This window comes from Mastigoproctus giganteus, chromosome 14, assembly GCF_048544385.1.
Source record: "Mastigoproctus giganteus isolate SK-2022 chromosome 14, ASM4854438v1, whole genome shotgun sequence".
In the NCBI taxonomy this organism is placed as follows: Eukaryota; Metazoa; Arthropoda; class Arachnida; order Uropygi; family Thelyphonidae; genus Mastigoproctus; species Mastigoproctus giganteus.
Genome location: NC_143588.1, coordinates 83,078,372 through 83,101,632, shown reverse-complemented (window position 1 = coordinate 83,101,632; position 23,261 = coordinate 83,078,372). Strand labels below are relative to the sequence as shown.

Genomic DNA, 23,261 nt, shown 5'->3' with positions numbered 1-23,261 from the left:
CTTCTCTTTCTTGGTGATTCCTTTCTACTTCTCTTTCTCTTTCTCAGGGTAACTCGGGGAATTTTTTTTTTTTTGGCTGGTACAGCATAAGCCTCAGGCTTCCTTGTACCATAGGGCTAATAATAATAATAATAATAATAATAATAATAATAATAAGTTTAGTGCTGATGGGATTCTTGCTCTTGCTCAGATTACGCACATGAGGGGACATAAATTCAAATTAAGGAAAGACAGCTGCAGAATAGATATGCTGAAATTTTCCTTTAGCCAGCGAGTGGTTGATTGCTGAAAAACTTTCTGTGTCGTTCTGGAAGTTGATTGGTTAAATTAAAAAAAAATAAAGGAAGAACTAGACAAACGTTTGGAGGGAAACGATAGGTGAAATGGGAAGTGTATTTTATTATTTATTATTATTTATTTATTTTTATTATTGATGCTGTATAAGCTTGCTTTCTTGCAACATATGCCACAACTAATGCTAATTTCTGTTTGTTATGGTTTCCTAAAATTGTTTGAGAAAGCTATACTGTCAACTTTAATTAATCACTGCTTCGAACATAGGCCAATACATTTCCAAACCGTTCAAATGTAGATAAATTTCCGTATTCAGCATATAGTAGTGTGGATACAGAGTAGTGTTTCTAGATATTAAATCTAGACATTCCATCACGATAATAGCCCTCTTAATAATTAGATTACTTTATAGTAAAAGTTAACTTAATAAAAACACTAACCGGGATACTCAAAACAACACACTTAAAGGTTACCGTCAGAATATAGATTACTTCACTGTTATCTTCACATTAGCCAACGATCAACATAGGCTGAATACACCGGTTCTCGTCTCTGTTATCTTCACGTCAAATACTTCTCAAGGATTATTATCTTACCATGTTATGCTATACGTGGCAGCCCCCGAACTATATAGGAGCCACAGACACAAAGTACCTTACCCTTCCAGATTATATAAAATTTATGATTAAATTTCAAAGGATCCTCGGACCTCTCAACTTATCTTTGAATCGAATCAGCTTAACCCACCATAACTAATATGAAAAGCAAGACCGCCATACCATCAGTCATAATGGAGCATAGATTTTAGCAACTTGCCTCGAATTAGGTGGTGTTGTGAAGGATGAGAACCTTATCTTCAAACCCCACTTGAATCGTCTATAAAAAAAAAAAAAAAAAAAAAAAAGGCCCTCTCTGTCTACGGAGTTAAAAAAAAAAAGAAAAAAGAACTAGCTTGTATTTGCAATCAAGATACGGTAGTAGGAGGGGAGGCACTTTGAACAGAATTGCACAGCGGGTGGTCTGGCGACTTCCCCCTCCCTCCCCCACCCCAAAACACTTTGAACAGAATTGCACAACGGGTGGTCTGGCGACTTCCCCCCTCCCCCACCCCAAAACACTTTGAACAGAATTTGTCAGCGGGTGGTCCGTCGACCCAACCCCGCCACTAGGTGGCACTGTCATCGAAACACTTTGAACAGAATTTCAAAGCGTGTGGTCTTTCGACCCACCCCCGAAACACTTTGAACCGATTTTGGTTGCGACGGTCGCCGCTAGGTGGCACTGCCATAGACCAAGGGCAGTATTCCACCCTCTCCACCCCCCGCACACAGATGTTGAATCTTTGATTGTGATGACATCACCAATCACGTGAATCCTTCCCATGATAATGTTATTTTTAGGCAATAAATTAATTAGTGCTATTTTGAATTGTTTTTACTTTAAAGTATTCATGAACAAATCAATGGTATTTTTAAAGTATTCATGAACAAATCAATGGTATTTTTAAAGTATTCATGACCAATATTTTTAACCAATGGTATTTTTTAAAGTATTCATGAACAAATCAATGGCATTATTTGAACATAATTAAAGTATTCATGAAGAAATCAATGGTATTATTTGAACGTCGATGGTATTTTTTAAAGTATTCATGAACAAATCAATGGTATTTTGTGATTTGAAAGTGATTTTCAATATAATTTTTAATGAAGACAGATTTTAACGGATGACCTTTTTTGTTTGGAATACTGAACTACAGTTGCTTTCGAATAGATTTGAATAAATTTGTACATGAACATCCTTGTGAATATTGTTGTTTGCCGTATAACGAACAGTCAAACTCATTCATGGCAAGATTTCACTGGTTCTCTTTATTTCGAACACAGTTATAATTTGATTAGTGTTATTACTTGAATGCAATTAATGTGTTTTTTCATAATTATAAAGTTCGAAATTAATTTAAAATGGTTGAAGTTTAAGGGGAAATTTAAAAAGTTAAAATAAATTAAGGGGAAATTTAAAAAGTTAAAATAAATTTACCACAGGTTGTGTGAAAATTACAAGGTAAACATCGTAACTCCCAAGCTGTATAACATTCTTACTATTCTGGTTAAAATTCTAAAATCTTCATTGCAGACACGGGTTAAACGAGCTTTTATCGGAATTCTAAAGAGACCGCACAGGTCTTTACTAATAATAAAATCTCAATTCAGATTGCATACTGTTATGAGAACAATCCATTTTTTTGTTTTCCCGTATGAAGTTTTCAATCATAGTTCCAGAAAGTGTTCAGCATTTACAGTATGGAAAAAATTTTGAGCTCCACAAAAATAGACCGGTGATGCTAAGTTTAAGTACTTAGCAATTAAATTTAACTTATTTACATAGTTTTCCGCTCATCTAGTTTTATTAGAGTTCACATTTTGTCTTTCCAGTGAGCGAAATTTTTACCCACACATAGCTGAACGAGAATGGTTTGAATTTGAAATTGTACGTTACCCAGAGCCACAATCCTTGACACGTTGTCTTCCTTTTGCTGCGAATATTTTATCAATTCAGGACGTTTCTTCTCCACTTTAATAACAACAACACAAGAATCTGAATGGAGGGTTGAAAATTCACAAAACCAACACGAGCAATCCATTTGAAGATACAGAAATTGTAATGATATCAACCCCACGGCTAAAAGGCAACTGAAATGCTATAATTATCACGTGGGAGTTTAACCAATCATAAACCAGCTTTGCACGATAACAAGCAAAAAATTAAGTGATATCCACAATATTTTTTCAAAAATGTTTCCAACATTTGTGCGAAACGTAATCTGTATACTGATATGTCCATAAGCCTGGAAAACGCAAAATAGGTAGAACTCTGAGAAAAAACCCCCAAAACAGCAGTGCCATAAACCTCCGTTTACGTCATAATCCTTTGGTTTAATTCCAGGAACACAATTCCCAATTAAACAACGTAGTTTTACATAATTGTAACATGTCTCTGTAGCCAATAGAAAATAATTGCATGTCTATATGAACGAAATAATATTTATTGTGATCCAGCGATTGTGTTTTTACCAAAACACTAAGACGTTAGTATGAACTTATTTTCTCTCTCTCTCAATAATAGTACTAAGACACAGATAAAATTCGCAAAAGAATAAAAACTTATTTCTCTATCAATAATAATGTTAAGGAACCACAAAGACACAGATAAAAGTTACAAAAGAATATTCTATTTTATTCTTAAAAAAACTAAAGAAAGATACAAAATACTTACAACTAAAGATTCCCTAATCTAAATAAATCAAGCTACTGTAACCACCATCTGTTGTTAAAACATCGTTACTCCGATCGTGCCAGATGATGGGCATGGTGGAAGCACCGGACGTGGAAAAACCGCTCTCGTCAACGGCATAGGGATTCCGAGGACCACCAACATTTACTTCTTCTTCTTCATACTCCCTGACAATAATTATGTCCGGTGAATGAACCTCACGATCAACGTATGCCGATCCTATTGACACTTCCGATGCCGACCGTGAGGAGTTGGATGCGGATATATCACCATCGTATGAAAGATGCAAACTTGCAGAGGTTGAAAATTTCATGGACACTTCCCATGAACAGAGGCTATCATCCAGCGATAGAGATGAAAATTGGTGTAATCGATACAGGACTGCCCCGTACTAATGGGAGTTGAGCTCCGTGTTTTTGGAAAATATGTCGAGGCATTCCAGTCAAAGACCTCATAACGGTTAGCAACGTCCGAAAGGTCTTCGCAGGAATCCAAGGGAGTTGAACTCCGTATTTTCGGAAAATATGTCGAGGCGTTCCAGTCAAAGGTCTCACAACAGTCGGCAACTTCCAAAAGGTCTACGTCGTTGCAGGAAACCCACGGGTCACAACACTCTGAACTTTTATCATAACAGACAACTGACCCTGAACACATGCACAAACTGTACCTACACAACATTGTAAGGATGGAAAAAACGTGAGAGTAGCATGAAGAAATAAACAAAAAACTAGCCCTTTTAAACTCAAGCAGGTTCAAATGTTAACCCAATACAACCAATCAGATTGGTAGGGAAAGCTGAAAAATACTGTTGCTAAAAACAACTTATTAGTTAACGTGCTACTTTTTACATAATTTGTTAACACACATTTTGTTGGATCTGTGAACTGCAAAGATTTAGAACATATTTTTCTGATATAATTTAAAACTTCATAAATGAACGTTCTGTTATGGTAATAGAAATGAGAAAATACAGATATATACACCTAAAAATTAACAGATTTTCTAATTTTCACAACCTATTTGTAGGTGTCAAATGTATATTTTAGCCGTTAGGGGATAGCACAGCTTGGAACTCCACAAAGTTTACGAAAGATAGCCTTTGTTTGTCCATAAGATCTTCACTGAAAATGGGGAAGTTTGAGAAAATCACATGTCACCTTTAGATATTTTGCGTGTCCAACCGGAAAAAATTTGTCACGTTATATTATTTTCAATTGCTAGAATTTGTACGAAATCGAACTTTTTGTGGCAGTTTCTCTTTCGAGATAGAGAAATTGTCCTTAAACGATTTCGCCCACCTTTCAATCCAACCCTCAGGTTTTTTATGCATTCCAACTCAAAAAAATCACGCAAAACGACTGTAAAACGGTTCGCAACCGACTAGTCGGAATTATTGAAATCATGAAAAATAAATATCATAAAGCTACATTGACTGGTAGTTTAAAATCAACACTTGTTGACAAGCTGATGGAGGGGAAAAAATAACGTTCAATCTCAGCAACTGCGAATAGATCCAAAACAGTTAAAAGCTGAGATTTTTAATAAATTTTCAGTTATCCATCAACACTTTGTAATCTTTTCAAAACAAACGTGAAAAAATCAACTTAAAATTCTTAATTTTAAGCATTTTCCGTGTACTATAAGATAAATTTGAACTTGAACAGCTCATTCAAATCATAAAAAACATCCCCAAATAGCGTAAAACCCCAACAAATACAACCAAACCTCGGAAAATCTAAGAAAAATTATGTAAAAAATCTTAACATGTTTTTCAACATTTATTTGCGATTGAGACCCACACAAGAGGATTACGGTGTCACAGCAGATTAAAGCCTCATGATTCAAAAATATATAACTCAAGGGGATTAATAATGATTATAACGTTCTTGGGTTTTTTTCTCAGAATTCCAATAAGCTTACACATTAACATGAAAAAACAACGGAAACTGTGTACATGTAATTAATGGACCCTTTAAAATTAGAGAAAATGATCAGAAAGAGAGAAAATAATCGGCTTTTCCCCATGTACCCAAAGGATGTGTTTGTGAGATTTTTACACATCATTAGTGATGTGTAAGCAAATTAAAATTTGCTTACACATCATGTGTAAGCAAAAATGTTGTGATGTGTAAGCAAATTAAAATTTGCTTACACATCACAACATTTTTGTGCTGTCAAAACATGAAATTCATTCATCACAGTAAAAATCAGGGTGGAAACACACAAAACACTGTCAAGAGACAGAAATATAAGAAAATTATGTAAAAATATCTTAAAAATACAGCTTCAACATTTATTCAACCCTCAGACCCCAGCCACAACTTCACAGGTTCTTAGAAACCCCCCTCAAAACGATTATGGTGTTAAGACACGCCTAAGGTTAAAAAAATATTAACCGTTATCATTGAAATAATCACATTTTAGATCTTTTGTGTACTGTAAAATTAACAATGACAACAGAAACTATACTTTTATGAATCTATCGGCATAACAACTGATGAATTTTCATATGCACACACTCATACAAAAGATGAGCAAAGGTAATTTGAGACAAAAATCTTGATTTAACACAAAAACAACATAATAGATGATGGGCAAAACACCATACATGTGTTCATACAATTCTAAACTACCATATTTAAAGTGCATGTTACAATAAGAAAAACAAGCAGTGTGTTACAATAGGAAAACTCACCACAATGTTCCAGAAACATAAGTAATTTTGAATCTCAAAGCCAACAAGAGTTCTGAAACCATGGTAATAGCAGTAATAATCACCGCTGTTACAATCATATCCTTATTGATGTACCGTGTTTATTATATAATTCGTCATTTACCAATGTAACGCCTTACTTTATATTTGAAAAAGGAAAAATTCGAAGCAAACACAAAAAGTTCGATTTCGTACAAATTCTAGCAATTGAAAATAATATAACGGGACAAATTTTTTCCGGTTGGACACGCAAAATATCTAAAGGTGACATGTGATTTTCTCAAACTTCCCCATTTTCAGTGAAGATCTTATGGACAAACAAAGGCTATCTTTCGTAAACTTTGTGGAGTTCCAAGCTGTGCTATCCCCTAACGGCTAAAATATACATTTGACACCTACAAATAGGTTGTGAAAATTAGAAAATCTGTTAATTTTTAGGTGTATATATCTGTATTTTCTCATTTCTATTACCATAACAGAACGTTCATTTATGAAGTTTTAAATTATATCAGAAAAATATGTTCTAAATCTTTGCAGTTCACAGATCCAACAAAATGTGTGTTAACAAATTAGTAAAAAGTAGCACGTTAACTAATAAGTTGTTTTTAGCAACAGTATTTTTCAGCTTTCCCTACCAATCTGATTGGTTGTATTGGGTTAACATTTGAACCTGCTTGAGTTTAAAAGGGCTAGTTTTTTGTTTATTTCTTCATGCTACTCTCACGTTTTTTCCATCCTTACAATGTTGTGTAGGTACAGTTTGTGCATGTGTTCAGGGTCAGTTGTCTGTTATGATAAAAGTTCAGAGTGTTGTGACCCGTGGGTTTCCTGCAACGACGTAGACCTTTTGGAAGTTGCCGACTGTTGTGAGACCTTTGACTGGAACGCCTCGACATATTTTCCGAAAATACGGAGTTCAACTCCCTTGGATTCCTGCGAAGACCTTTCGGACGTTGCTAACCGTTATGAGGTCTTTGACTGGAATGCCTCGACATATTTTCCAAAAACACGGAGCTCAACTCCCATTAGTACGGGGCAGTCCTGTATCGATTACACCAATTTTCATCTCTATCGCTGGATGATAGCCTCTGTTCATGGGAAGTGTCCATGAAATTTTCAACCTCTGCAAGTTTGCATCTTTCATACGATGGTGATATATCCGCATCCAACTCCTCACGGTCGGCATCGGAAGTGTCAATAGGATCGGCATACGTTGATCGTGAGGTTCATTCACCGGACATAATTATTGTCAGGGAGTATGAAGAAGAAGAAGTAAATGTTGGTGGTCCTCGGAATCCCTATGCCGTTGACGAGAGCGGTTTTTCCACGTCCGGTGCTTCCACCATGCCCATCATCTGGCACGATCGGAGTAACGATGTTTTAACAACAGATGGTGGTTACAGTAGCTTGATTTATTTAGATTAGGGAATCTTTAGTTGTAAGTATTTTGTATCTTTCTTTAGTTTTTTTAAGAATAAAATAGAATATTCTTTTGTAACTTTTATCTGTGTCTTTGTGGTTCCTTAACATTATTATTGATAGAGAAATAAGTTTTTATTCTTTTGCGAATTTTATCTGTGTCTTAGTACTATTATTGAGAGAGAGAGAAAATAAGTTCATACTAACGTCTTAGTGTTTTGGTAAAAACACAATCGCTGGATCACAATAAATATTATTTCGTTCATATAGACATGCAATTATTTTCTATTGGCTACAGAGACATGTTACAATTATGTAAAACTACGTTGTTTAATTGGGAATTGTGTTCCTGGAATTAAACCAAAGGATTATGACGTAAACGGAGGTTTATGGCACTGCTGTTTTGGGGGTTTTTTCTCAGAGTTCTACCTATTTTGCGTTTTCCAGGCTTATGGACATATCAGTATACAGATTACGTTTCGCACAAATGTTGGAAACATTTTTGAAAAAATATTGTGGATATCACTTAATTTTTTGCTTGTTATCGTGCAAAGCTGGTTTATGATTGGTTAAACTCCCACGTGATAATTATAGCATTTCAGTTGCCTTTTAGCCGTGGGGTTGATATCATTACAATTTCTGTATCTTCAAATGGATTGCTCGTGTTGGTTTTGTGAATTTTCAACCCTCCATTCAGATTCTTGTGTTGTTGTTATTAAAGTGGAGAAGAAACGTCCTGAATTGATAAAATATTCGCAGCAAAAGGAAGACAACGTGTCAAGGATTGTGGCTCTGGGTAACGTACAATTTCAAATTCAAACCATTCTCGTTCAGCTATGTGTGGGTAAAAATTTCGCTCACTGGAAAGACAAAATGTGAACTCTAATAAAACTAGATGAGCGGAAAACTATGTAAATAAGTTAAATTTAATTGCTAAGTACTTAAACTTAGCATCACCGGTCTATTTTTGTGGAGCTCAAAATTTTTTCCATACTGTAAATGCTGAACACTTTCTGGAACTATGATTGAAAACTTCATACGGGAAAACAAAAAAATGGATTGTTCTCATAACAGTATGCAATCTGAATTGAGATTTTATTATTAGTAAAGACCTGTGCGGTCTCTTTAGAATTCCGATAAAAGCTCGTTTAACCCGTGTCTGCAATGAAGATTTTAGAATTTTAACCAGAATAGTAAGAATGTTATACAGCTTGGGAGTTACGATGTTTACCTTGTAATTTTCACACAACCTGTGGTAAATTTATTTTAACTTTTTAAATTTCCCCTTAATTTATTTTAACTTTTTAAATTTCCCCTTAAACTTCAACCATTTTAAATTAATTTCGAACTTTATAATTATGAAAAAACACATTAATTGCATTCAAGTAATAACACTAATCAAATTATAACTGTGTTCGAAATAAAGAGAACCAGTGAAATCTTGCCATGAATGAGTTTGACTGTTCGTTATACGGCAAACAACAATATTCACAAGGATGTTCATGTACAAATTTATTCAAATCTATTCGAAAGCAACTGTAGTTCAGTATTCCAAACAAAAAAGGTCATCCGTTAAAATCTGTCTTCATTAAAAATTATATTGAAAATCACTTTCAAATCACAAAATACCATTGATTTGTTCATGAATACTTTAAAAAATACCATCGACGTTCAAATAATACCATTGATTTCTTCATGAATACTTTAATTATGTTCAAATAATGCCATTGATTTGTTCATGAATACTTTAAAAAATACCATTGGTTAAAAATATTGGTCATGAATACTTTAAAAATACCATTGATTTGTTCATGAATACTTTAAAAATACCATTGATTTGTTCATGAATACTTTAAAGTAAAAACAATTCAAAATAGCACTAATTAATTTATTGCCTAAAAATAACATTATCATGGGAAGGATTCACGTGATTGGTGATGTCATCACAATCAAAGATTCAACATCTGTGTGCGGGGGGTGGAGAGGGTGGAATACTGCCCTTGGTCTATGGCAGTGCCACCTAGCGGCGACCGTCGCAACCAAAATCGGTTCAAAGTGTTTCGGGGGTGGGTCGAAAGACCACACGCTTTGAAATTCTGTTCAAAGTGTTTCGATGACAGTGCCACCTAGTGGCGGGGTTGGGTCGACGGACCACCCGCTGACAAATTCTGTTCAAAGTGTTTTGGGGTGGGGGAGGGGGGAAGTCGCCAGACCACCCGTTGTGCAATTCTGTTCAAAGTGTTTTGGGGTGGGGGAGGGAGGGGGAAGTCGCCAGACCACCCGCTGTGCAATTCTGTTCAAAGTGCCTCCCCTCCTACTTACGGTCTTTGAGGTTGTCACAGACATTCTCTCAGATAGGCGCCTCCGTAGAAAGGTGGGCTGGAGCAGCAGTGCGTAGCACACGCTTCTTGATTAGACCGAGGTTCAAGCCCGTGACCACCAAATACGGAGGATGCGGTAGGTCAGGGAATGACCACCGCAAATTCCCAGCCCGGATAAAGGGTGAGGGTTGGCGTCAGGAAGGGCATCCGGGCGTAAAAATTTCATGCCAAAACAGTAAAAACGCTGACCTCATATATATAATGGGAAAAAGGCGAGGACAAAAAAAAAACAAAAAAAAAAAAACAGACATTCTCTCAGATATGCCAGACAAGCTGTACTTGCTACATGTGAGTCTAAAACGCTGATGGAACTGATATTCAGGTGACACTCAAGTCAAGTGTACCCACCCAATTTCGGCAATGTCCGGACGGTCTGTGACAACCAAATCCTCTGCTTGCACCTTCACGATGGTGGGACTGTTAGTAATCTTGGGTATAACCTCCATTTCCTACCAATTCCTTAAATGCCGATCTCCAGGTAATTCTCCAGTGGGGCAAAGACAACTTAGTTGATTTCAACCCTTCTAAAACTCAGTCTTCTCTTATATCTCGCAAAAAGGATTCTTCTGCTCCTATGCTTATCTTTGGTGGCACTCCAATTTCTAGGCAAAATGATATATCTCTTTTGGGGATTACCCTGACTTCTAATCTCTCTTGGCACAAGCACATTACAAATATTGCTTCCTCTGCATCTAAAAAACTTGGTTTTCTCTTTCGCTCTCGGCATTACTTTTCTTCCAAACAGCTGCTCACTCTGTATAAATCGCAAATCCGCCCTACCATGGAATATTGTTCCCACATCTGGGGTGGTGCCCCAAAACCTCTCTCAGGCTTCTCGATTCCATTCAGAAGAGGGCATTTAGGTTAATTAATGATTCATCTCTAACAGAGTCTCTCCACTCACTGTCTCATAGACGTACTGTTTCTGCTGCATGCTTCTTCTACAGATACTTCCATGGGCACCGTTCTTCTGAATTGGCCTCTATAATTCCCGCTCTCTCTTTCAGAACAGTTCGAACACGTGCAGCCACCAGCCAACATCCATTTACTGTCCAACTTCAAACTCACAGAACCAACTTTTCATCTTCCACGTTTATTCATTCAACTGCCGTTTTCTGGAACAACCTTCCTTCATACGCATTTCCTGAAAATTACAGTCTACAGAAGTTCAAGTCCAATGTCAACAAATATCTTCTTTCATCTTCTCAACCTCCAACCCAAGCACGGTACTAAGTACTATAGGTTCTAATACCTTTCTTGTTTGGGGTTTACATAATAAAAAAATAAAAAAAAGACCTTGTTGATAACCACAATAATTTTAAAACGCATGCTTTCTATGCGCATCTAATGTTTTGTTTTCTGCCACTCTAATATCATTTCCTTCTTAAGAACTGAATACTGGTTTCTTAGATTGCTAAAGAGGATATCAGATAACTTCTTCGCCATCTAAAGCGACTCAACTTGGAAACAAATGATAATTTAAGTGACCTGAACACAATAACCCGGCTATTAACTGACGAATGACTTCAGTAACCTAGTTTTATTGATATATTTATGTGATATTATATATATAATTAATGTAATTATATTAATTGTAATTAATTCCTAACTTGGGCTATTATTTTTCCTCACTCTTGTAAGCCTGACGGCGAGAAACAGTTGCTTCTGAAAAAGTCGCCTTAATAAATGTTTCTGTTGAGGTGAATTTAATTAACTTTGTAACATTTTCAATAAAACAGCTTAATATTTACACGTGATAGATTAGTGTCGCTCACTATTTCATATCCATAAAATTATTACTTGAAGTTTACTTCTTTGACCTATGGAAAGGAAGGTTATAACCAGGCCATTGTTACAAAAAGTAGGACAAAACGGAATGAGGAAAAATAGCAGGATAATTTTTATAAAACAGAACGCCTACTAAAATCATCATACAGTCTAGTCACCTTAGAAATATATTTATTTCATAGACAGTAAATGTTAATTTTTCTCCTTTCGCAATACATACATATCACAATTTTTCATTTCGAACAATTCACTGCAAAATCAATGACGCCACCCATAAGGAGCCATTGTCACTGTTATCTGAATGGATTTTTTTTTTGTTAATTTTTAGTCTGTTATCTATAATATATACCTTATACCTAATATATATACCTTAATATTGATATCAATAAATAAGAAATATTTATCCAAATAAATATTTAATAGAAATTAAATTTAAATTTAACTCTAATTCAAAAATACTGGAATTTTTAAACTTACCGGATGCAGCGTATTGCAAGGATATAAAAAGAAAGAGAGCAATGAAAAAGTTGTTCATGATTCTTAGATTTCCTAGAAAAAGATTAGTCTTTGTCTAGTGACTTGGATTTTATGTAAGTGAACAGTAGGTTGAGTTATAATTGCTGATGACGTCAAGAAACAAATGCGCCAATCAAAGTTAGAATATGATAGATCAACCTCTCTCTACTCTGGTTGAAAAGCAAATGTATGATACAGATTTTTTTTTTTTTTTTTTTTTGGCTTATACGTATGATTTTGCGCTTGAACTCCTAAAACCAGATTGTTCTGTACTTTTTAGCAGAAGGTCAACATTCGGTTTGTTATTTCACAGTTAGCAACTTTTCATTAAATGTATTTCCTTTAAAGTTTCTTAAGGCACGTATCTTAAGTGGTATCACAAATTCTGCCTGCTTATTTTCTGAAATTTAGCACTTTCTTTTGGAACTTTATAACTTCTTTTTACTTTTCTTAGAACTTTACAACTTGATTTTTTTAGAACTCTCTTTGTTTCAAAGTAATGTAGAAATTTTTGAAAAAGTTTTTGCATTTCTTTGTTGAATACGGAGTCTCATAAGCTAAAAAATTTAAAATGCTGCTTAAATTACGTTACATTGCAGCAGCACAGTACAACAGTACCTACACTGTAGTATGTAGAGCAGTGGTTCTCAACCTTTTTTTGCTCGTGGCCCACTTCTGAGTTTCATTCACCTCTGTGGCCCCATCCCTCATATTGTTTAATATAATAAATGTAATATTTATAATAAATATGTACTTTATCAACTGCACTTTTTATTTATAACATCCAATTATTTTTTATAATATAAGGAATATTAATAATAAAAAGGGGTTTATTAACTATAATCTTTATTTATAATAGAATTTTTACTCATGTAATATTGTTTATTCACAATATACAGTTATGCTCCTAACAAAAAATATTACAATAATATTATTGTCCCTCAGTTTAGTAAGATCCTTGCGAATCTCGCTAATTTTTTTTATATTATTATTATGTGCCAAAGAGTACTTAATAATTTTATTTTAGAAGTGAACTTTTCGTGTCCCACTTAACAGTTTCCATGGCCCCCAATTTTACAACTTTTACCTGTGGCCCCTCAGAAATACGGCATGGCCCCCGTTGAGAACCACTGCTGTAGAGAGTTGGCAACTTCTGAAAATATTTTTTCCTTCCAAATAATGGAACATTATGAAGAAAAAAAAATTAATGGACTAGTAAACGTTTTGAAGGATACAATGGATCAAGGATCAAGCTACACTCATGAAACACTCATGAATGGCACCACCTTGCAAAATATTATTATCATCTGTTTATTCCAATAAAGGAAACCACCCCGGGACGGCAAAGTGCCAGGAGGGTGCTAAGTACATATCAGGGTATGAGATACTACGTGTGTGGGGTTGTAGGAACGTTTGTTGTTTCTTATTATTTTTCTTTGCCCTTTATTTTTATAGTTTAGTTTAATCAATTCTACACTGAACTGTACTAAGCCCCCCTTTTTTGTCCCTTCCCACATAGCACCTGACTTGTTAACTCCTAGAAGTTTCTAGATTACGGGGGGGGGGGGTTCAGTTATGTTATGTTCCTCGCCCGGATTCTAGGCTTTGTGTTCAAAATGACTGACACAACTCATATGCATTATATAAATTTGTTTATTAAAATATATTCAATTATAGATTATTTAGCAAATCATTACACATTATTCACTTGATATTAGTACATGGCATGGACTACGATTCTGGTCATTAGGATCTTCTATACATCATCTTCTTCTTGCCGTTGGGCTAGTAACACTCTCATGCGTTTATATATATATATATTATTTTTCAATTAAAGTTCATTAAAACAATCACATTTATTTCTACTGTTATTACACATTTCTTTCCTTTAGTCCTTCGCTAATACAATTCTCTTCTTCTTAAGCCAACTGTCCGAATGATAAGTTTCTCTGGACAAATAAAGCCACCTTTTAAATTGTAATGGTTCTGTCTCACCCTTGGGCTTTCAAAAAAAATTAGGTAAATAAATCTCGGCTATCTGCGGCTAGCAGCGCCTCTCCCCTATTACTGGGACGTTATTCATGTTAACACACAACGCTACAAGTTAACCCGTCCAAAATTATTACTTTCCCTCCAATAATTAATCAGTAAATATACCATAACTATAAACAATCCTTCGTTAAACTAGTTCAAAAATATTTCCTTACTCAACTATAGAACATGCACTGAATTTACTGAAAGTGCTCTCACAATCTCAGTTAAAATTTCCTAATCTTTCCTACAGTCCTTTGCAAATATATATAGGTACATAAGCTATTTGAACACTTACTTCTGGGATTTGAATCCTCCCGCTAATAAAATGTGTGGCCTGTGACTTTCCGCTCTGCATTGGGGTCCACCATCGGTCAGAGATCGCTCTCCTTCAGCTTAGGAACTGCTAACATCTGCCAGGGATACTATCCACTTCGCCGATCTTTCCTGGTATCATATCTTTCTTCGTTGTGCCAGATCATTCAGTAGGAGTCGCTTCCCTTTAATTTATTTCTCTCTGTAGACTGCAGGGCTGTCCGGTGTTCTTCCGTGAGCATTATCTCTCACCGTCCTCCTTCTAAATATATCTCTTGGTGGGCGCTTTCGGACTTCTATGTCACATCATGAGAAGGTTCCCTTTAACTGTAACCTATCTAGACTTTACTTAAACTATCAAAGTTTAGCCAACTCACCATAATTGGTCCTACTGGTGAATCACTTCTGGGGACTGTTTCCGGAGCCTACCTCTCCGAAAAAACTTTCATCACCCCTCTTTTCGCGAGCTCTTCCCTTTTTATTTCTCAAAATTCGTAACGCCTCTCCTTTCCTCAACCAATCAATTTCTATCTTCCCATCATCATCATCATCATCATCATCATCAGCCATTTTCAATCCACTGCAGGATGAAGGCCTGTCCAGCAACTTTCCAGTTCCTTCTGTTTTGAGCACTGGCCATCCATTTACTACCCAAAAACTCATGAATTTCATCTATCCATCTCCGCCTTTGTCTTCCAGGTTTTCTTCTAGCTCCGCTTGGGTACCATTCGGTTATTTTCTTAGTCCATCTGTCATCATGTCTTCGAGCTATGTGTCCTGCCCAAGACCATTTTAGTTCTTTAGTTTTGATAAGAATGTCCTTTACTTGAGTTTGCTGCCTAATCCATGTGTTTCTCTTCTTATCTAACAGCCTGATTCCCAATATAATTCGTTCCATTCTTCACTGTGTAGTTCTCAGCTTCTCTTCCATTCTTTTGGTGAGTGCCCAAGTTTCACTTCCATAAGTCATGGTGGGGAGTATACATTGATTCATTATTTTACGTTTCAGACAAACTGGGATATTGCTCTTCAGTATGTGACTATATTTCCTGAATGCTATCCATCCAAAATTTATTCTTCTCTTGACTTCCAGCCATTTATCATTATTACAGCTAATAACTTGTCCCAGATAAGTATATGACACCACCTTTTCAATTACTGCTCCTTCAATTATTATTTCCCTTTCTGTGGCATACTTGTTCATCTTTAGTCCAAAATCCTTACTAACTGTGCATAACTGATTAAGATTTTCTTCTAATTCTTTGGGCTCGTGGCTTATAACCACAACGTCATCTGCAAATCGTAAATGGTTTAGGTACTCTCCGTTCACATTGACTCCTTTCTGCGACTAGTCTAATCTTCTGAAAGCTTCCTCAAGGGCAGCAGTAAACAGCTTCGGAGATATTGTGTCTCCTTGTCGAACTCCTTTCTCGATTTTAAATTTGCTACTGTCTTTGTCTAGTCTAATAAAGGAGAGAGCACTCTCATATATTTTCTTCAAAATCATAATATATGGGGTATCTATGCCTTGTCTTTCCAGTGCCCGAAATATTGCCTTATGCTGTATGGAGTCAAATGCCTTTTCATAATCCACAAATGCCAGGCATAATGGTGTTTTATATTCATTTGCTTTCTCCATTAGCTGTGATATTACGTGAAGGTGATCCATAGTTGAGAATCGTGTCCTAAAGCCAGCTTGCTCTTTCGGTTGATTCTCATCAAGTATTCTTTCTAATCTGTTAGTAATGACCCTTGTGAACAACTTGTAGATGTGGGATAACAAGCTAATTGGTCTATAATTTCCAATTTCTGATTTATCTCCTTTCTTATCCAGCAAAACTATGATTGCATTATTCCACTGCTTAGGCGTCACACCTTTTCTAATGCACTTTGTGAAGAGCCTTGCCAGTTTTTGTGTTATGTCTCTTCTCCCAATTTTAACAACTCTACAGTAACTTCATCTTCCCCCGGGGATTTCCGATTCTTCATTTCCTTCAATGCATGTTCTACCTCATCAGGAAGAATATTGGGTATGTCGTATGTGTTGCTACTTTGCAATCCATCTTCCCCATTTCTAGTATCATTCCCTCGCTCCTTGTATAATTCTCTATAGTAGTCTTCTGCTATTTGACTTATGCCTTCTCTGCTGTTTATAAGTACACCATCGCTATTCTTCAGTTTCAGTATCATTTGTCTTTCTATATTACTGCTCATGGCTGCTGATTTAAATCCTTTGTTTTCCCTTAATGCTTGTTCTACTTTTCTTGTGTTAAATCTTCTTATGTCCTCTCTTAGTCTCTTTTTAATGGCTTTGTATAACTCAGTATACTCAAATTTTCTCCCTGTCAGTGTTTTTCTTGCTCTTCATTTGTCGTCTTCGGTTCATCATGACAAGTGTTTCTTGATTAATTTTTTTCTTCTTTGGATTTCTGTTTCCCTATAGGTTTCTTGGGCTTTATCACTTTCAAAAAGTTGTAATATTTTCCTCGTCAATATCTTGGTCCTGAGCAGTCTGCAGAAGCTCAAACTTGTTCTTAAGTTCCAGTACATACTGCTTTTCTTGTGTTAAATCTTCCCATCATCATCTCCATTCTCTTTTGCCTATTTCACGTGACATGCAATAGGAAAAAGATCGAGCTCCTTCCGGTGTAGAGAAGACTTCCGGTTTCCAGAAATTTCTCGAACTTTCTTTGTACATCCGGAAGTTCAGAATCTTTTCAGAACCATCCAGAATACATCTGTGTCCATTTACTTGTTTCGTCTCGCCTTATTATAAAATGACCACCCCCGCTCTGTGTGCAGTAAACAAAAACGCTTACACCCGGTACCCCTATTGGAGTCTCTGGAGCAATCCGTCCCTAGCCATTCCATCAATTTACCCTCCCACTGTTCCATCTCGCTATCTTCGCTTGCACTTTCAGGGAGTGGGCGCTGATTCTATATCTCTTTCTAATGTTTATTTTCACGGTATATTTGCTCTTACATTAATTATAGCCTCCACTTAATTTAATTCCATTAACGTGAGACGCACTATCTTAAATATTTGTGACTTTAAGTGTTTTCTTGTAAGGTTTACAATATCACTCTATCTAGCGTTCTTTCTTTAATTATATTGATATTTAATTTTACTTGTAAGACTTTGTGTCTTACACATGCATATACTGAACACGTAGTCTCGTCCCGAAATATTATATATAAATTTTATGTTTAATATACAGTATTTACACATTAATTATTCTGTACATACATTATACGAATCATATATTTACAAATATATTTACAATTGCTCAAAACATCAAAGGCAGATATTGTTGGGATATCAGAGACGTGGTGTCACACAGATATAAGGGATGCAGAAATGCAATTTGGGGAGTACAACGTCTACAGAAAGGATAGACAGGATAGGAAGGGGGGAGGGGTTATGCTATTAGTTAAGAAACACATAAAAACCAAGGAAGTGAAGCCAGTCGACATCGCTGGACAGTGCAGTGTTGAGTCAGTTTGGTGTGACATAAGCATTGGGAGATCAAAATTGAGAGTAGGAGTGTGCTATAGGCCTAATGACTCTGATGAGTATAATAAGGAACTGTACAGGGAAATAGAGTGGGCCAGTAAATCAGAGAGTCTTATAATGGGAGATTTTAATTTCCCAGATATTGACTGGAATTTGGGGGCTGGTTACTCACACACTAGCAGGGCTTTTGTGGATTTATTGGATGATTGTTTTCTACATCAGCATGTTCGGGAGGCAACTAGAGGGAGTAATACTCTTGATTTGATTATCAGCAGTGATTCTTCATGCATTAAGAATCTGCAGATAAATGAACCACTAGGTGGCAGTGATCACAGTGTGCTGATGTGGGATTTACTCAAAGAGGTAACTACCATTAGGGGTAAAGGGAAGGGTTATTGCTTCCGTAAAGGCGACTACGATGGACTGAGACAGTATTTAAATTCTATACAGTGGGACCAACTGATGATGTTACCAACAGCAAATTCAAAATGGGAAGCATTCAAAGAACTTATCTTGGAAGCTACTAGGCTTTACATACCAACTAAGAAATATTGTTCAAGGTTTAGGCCAAAATGGATGTCAGATGAACTAATGAGGCACATGGCAGAGAAGAAAAATGCATGGGATACTTACAAATTAACACATGACACAGAAGCCTATGATAGATACAAGTTGATATGCAACCAAGTTACAAAGGAGGTTAGGCAGGCGAAGGCAGATTACGAGAAATCCTTGGCAAGGGATGCAAAGAAAAACAGCAAAGAGTTCTTTACTTATGTAAACTCTAGAAGGAAGGGGATGAATCAGATTGGTCCACTTGATATTGATGGGTCAACTGTTGATGATCCTGCTCAGGTAGCTAACAAACTAAATGAATATTTTGCATCGACATTCACACATGAGGAGTTATTCAGCAAGGGGAATGCCAGAGGTGTATTCAACTCTAGCAGTAAGCTACAGAATCTTGAAATAACTGGGAGTAAAGTGGAGGAGAAACTGTTGAAGATAAACACAAGAAAGGCACCCGGGGTGGATGGGATCTATCCAGTTATATTAAAGGAGGCAGCAAAGGAAGTAAGCAAACCCTTAGCCATAATTATGAGAGCTTCCTTGGACTCAGGGGAGGTACCCATAGACTGGAAATGTGCAAATGTGACCCCAATTCACAAAGGAGGATCAAAGGCTGACACAAGTAATTATAGACCTGTGAGCTTAACTTCTGTTCCAGGAAAATTAATGGAGGCACTGGTTAAAGAAGCACTGCAGGATCATTTAGACAAGACTTCAGTTATAGCTCAGACACAGCATGGTTTTGTTAAGGGGAAGTCTTGCCTGACCAACTTGATTGGATACTATGATGCAGTCACAAAAGAACTGGATGCAGGGAATAACTTTGATATTATATACTTGGATCTTAGAAAGGCTTTTGATACTGTTGCACATGGAAGACTGCTACACAGATTGGAGCAGTGTGACATTGGAGGCAAATTGCTGCTATGGATAAAGGGGTGGTTGAGGGGGAGAAGACAGAGAGTTGTAATCAATGGACACTGCTCATCGTGGACTAATGTTATTAGTGGAGTCCCTCAGGGCTCAGTGTTGGGTCCATTATTGTTTTCTGTATTTATAAATGATATTGATGATGGTATATCAAGCTTAATGTCCAAGTTTGCAGATGATACAAAGGTTGGCAGGGTTGTCAAGGACACTACTGACACTATGCTGCTGCAACAGGATCTAGAAAAGTTGAGCAGATGGGCTGAGAGGTGGCAAATGAAGTTTAATACTGTATTGACAAATGTAAAGTACTACATATGGGAAGCAGCAACCCCAGAGTGACGTATCAACTCTGTGGTACTACACTGACAGTGGTAGAGAATGAAAGGGACTTGGGGGTGATTGTGCAGGCAGATATGAAGTTCTCTGAGCAGTGCAGACGGGCTGCAAGAGTAGCTCATGGAGTATTGTCAATGATATACAGGAATTTTTCCAGCAGGGATAAGGAGGTGATTATTCCATTGTATAAGGCAATGGTCAGGCCACACCTAGAGTACTGTATACAGGTCTGGAGGCCTCATTTCAAGAAGGATGTAGAGCTGCTGGAACGAGTACAGAGAAGGGCAACAAGATTAGTGAATGGAACAAAGGGGTGCTCTTACGAAGAAAGGCTTACATTTTGCAAATTACAGTGTTTGGAGACTAGGCACCGGCGAGGTGATCTGATAGAGGTGTATAAAGCCTTGAATGGTTTGAGCATGCTCAATGCTGATGGGATTCTTCCTCTAGCTCAGAATAATCACCTGAGAGGGCATAAATTCAAATTGAGGAAAGACAGATGTAGGATAGACGTGCGGAAATTTGCCTTTAGCCAGCGGGTGGTTGGTTGGTGGAACAGACTGCCATCCCTTGTGGTGGAGGTTGATAGCCTAAATAAGTTTAAGGCTCAGCTGGACAGGTATTTTGAACGAACAGAGGGGTGAAGTGGAAGTGGGTTTTTTTTTTTTTTTTTTGGCTGATGCTGCATAAGCTTGCTTTCTTGCATCAAATGCCTCTACTAATGCTAATGCTAATTCACTAATAATTTCATATATAACTTACATATTTACATAACTGTTAGAGAAGGTATATTTTTCCAGTCAACAGCTTACCAAAGTATTATTGTTCTTAAAGCAGAAAGTTTCACTTTTACTCACAATTCTTTGGTACTTTGCAGCCGATTCATATTTCGGTAGGTCTGTACGAATTCTGGATGATCTCTTTCCGGTATGCTGCATCCTCACACAGTTTTTCGGCATCTATGTTTATTGAGTTAAATATTTTCGCTGCATTTGATGGGAAGAATCTTTGAAGGCTACTAAGATTGTTCAGGACTGGACGCAGTGGATTATTTACTTCTCCGCAACATCTAGCAGTGGCACGCGGTTTGAATAGAATATTATCCAGGACTGGAGCATCTACTCTGCCTGTGAGCATTTGTGCGAGAGTGTGTACGTTCCTGTTAATTGTCCGCTCCATCCAGGGTTTGAGGTTTGAGCAGAGAATGGTCCTTGAGATAGTAAAAGGGTGTCCAGCAACTCTGTTAAGCCATCGCAAGAACTAGTACTCGATCCCAAGGACGGACTTATAATGTGAATCTGGAGCTGAAACCAGATTTGCGAGGCATACATTGCAATTGGCAGGACACACATTAAAATGTACTTGGTCGCTAGCTGAGGATCCCTAATTCCTACCAGTTCCTGTCTAGTAGCCCATAAAGCAGAGAATATTTTTGTCTTCATATGGGCGAAGTGTTGAGCAAAGGTGAGTCTGTCATCCCACTTAAGACGACCCAGGTGCAGGTAACAGTGCACTTTTTCCACACTAGACCCGTTCACAGAGATCGAGATGTCATTTTTATTCTGCTTGTAAGTTATGGTCATTTGGGCAGACTTCTGTGCATTAATACGGAGCCCGATGCAATCCAGGTAGCTCTCAAATTCTCGGATTGTGCTATTTGCCATCTGGCAAATACCTTCTGCTGATTCATGGTCTTTGGAAGTGATGAAGAATTTTACATCGTCAGCATATGTTATAAAATTGTAGTACCGTGCAAGAAACGGCTCCAGGGCGGCCACGAAGAGGGTAGCCGAAAGAGCTCCCCCCCCCCGCTGTGGCACTCCTCGCGAGATGGTAAAGCAAGATTGTAGCTTTTGGTGCTTAACAGTAAGTTTTCTGTATTCTAACAGGCTGCTTATTATAATTAACAAATGTCCTCTTACATTAAAATAATTCCTTAAAATCGCAATGAGCGCTGGAATTGAGACGTTGTCGTAGGCTGCGGAGATATCCAAAAAAATAATATCAATTTGTATTTTCTCATTTCGTGCTTTCTGCACGCGAAAAAGGGTTTCCAGTAAGTTTGTTATTGTTGATCTCCCCGAAATGACTGAGTGCAAATGTGGTGGTCTATGGCTGAAGCAGTGTTGATTGATGGTGGGAAGCAGTACTTTTTCGAATACCTTCTGTAGGGTGCAACTAATAGAAATTGGTCTGTAATCCTTAGCCAATTTTAGGATTTTCATTTTTGGTATTGGGGTTAAATTGTAATTTTTCCAAGCTTGCGGGAAAGCTCCTGACCTGATGATTTCCTGATAGATGTGCAGTAATAGATCTATTATAAATAGGCTACTTATTTTAAGGATGAACATTGGAAATTTGTCTGGTCCAACAGTGGCCTTATTGGGCAGATCGTTGATTGCTTTCATTACGCTCTCTTTGGTGATTTGTATTTCACTCAATGGAGGTCTTTTTGGTTCCTTTCTTGTCGAATAGTTTCGCTTGTTTAAATCTTTCAGGAGGTCCAAAATTTTGTTACTATTATCAGTGTTCTCAATTTGATTAAGTCCAGGCAGGTGTTACCAAAAGTGTTATTAGCCCATTCCTTGAAAATGCATTCGGCCATATTCTCTGTGCTATTTCTATTGCTAGTAATTCTTTTTGCTCGGTTTAGTTTGTTATGAACAACACTGCAGTGCGCCTGTCATTTTGCTTTGATGAAATGTGCTCTTTCCTCCTTATAACGAACGTGACAGGCGGGATGACCCGTTCTTTGCCATTTTCTATACAGTTTTTGCTTCCTGAGGAAACTTGCTTTCAGTTGTGGGTTGAACCATTCTTTTGTTCTCTCAGATATTTTGATTTCCTTTGCTGCTCCTTCCAATGCTGTTTGGTATAGCTTTTTAGTGATCATTTCTAAAGCTTCGTCTACTGGCTTTTCTTGCAGGTCGTTCGAGTTGTAATTAGTCAGATGACTGACAATAACTTCTGCATTAATATACTTCACGGAGAAAAGATACTTACTTTGCTTTTCCCAGTTCGTGTGCTTACCCTGCATGTATTTATGTATCTTCAGTGCTGCTTCTATTTCAATGGGATTGTGGTCCGACTTAAATTTTATGAAATTTTGCGTTAGCCTTATGTCTAAGGAACTATGGTACAACAGGTCAAGTTGCTGCAT

The 23,261-nt window shown here is 36.9% G+C and overlaps 1 protein-coding gene across 1 annotated transcript in view; it reads right to left on the bottom strand.

Annotated features, from left to right (window-relative positions):
* The window catches only part of LOC150075301 (uncharacterized), a 43,238-nt gene extending 30,759 nt beyond the window's left edge, over positions 1-12,479 (bottom strand). Inside the window, exon 1 of the mRNA XM_090388671.1 lies at positions 12,367-12,479. Within this exon, the coding sequence (XP_090244797.1) occupies positions 12,367-12,424 (58 nt within the window). The 5' untranslated portion in view covers positions 12,425-12,479. The remainder of the gene's footprint in view (positions 1-12,366) is intronic.
* Positions 12,480-23,261: the final 10,782 nt, after the last annotated feature.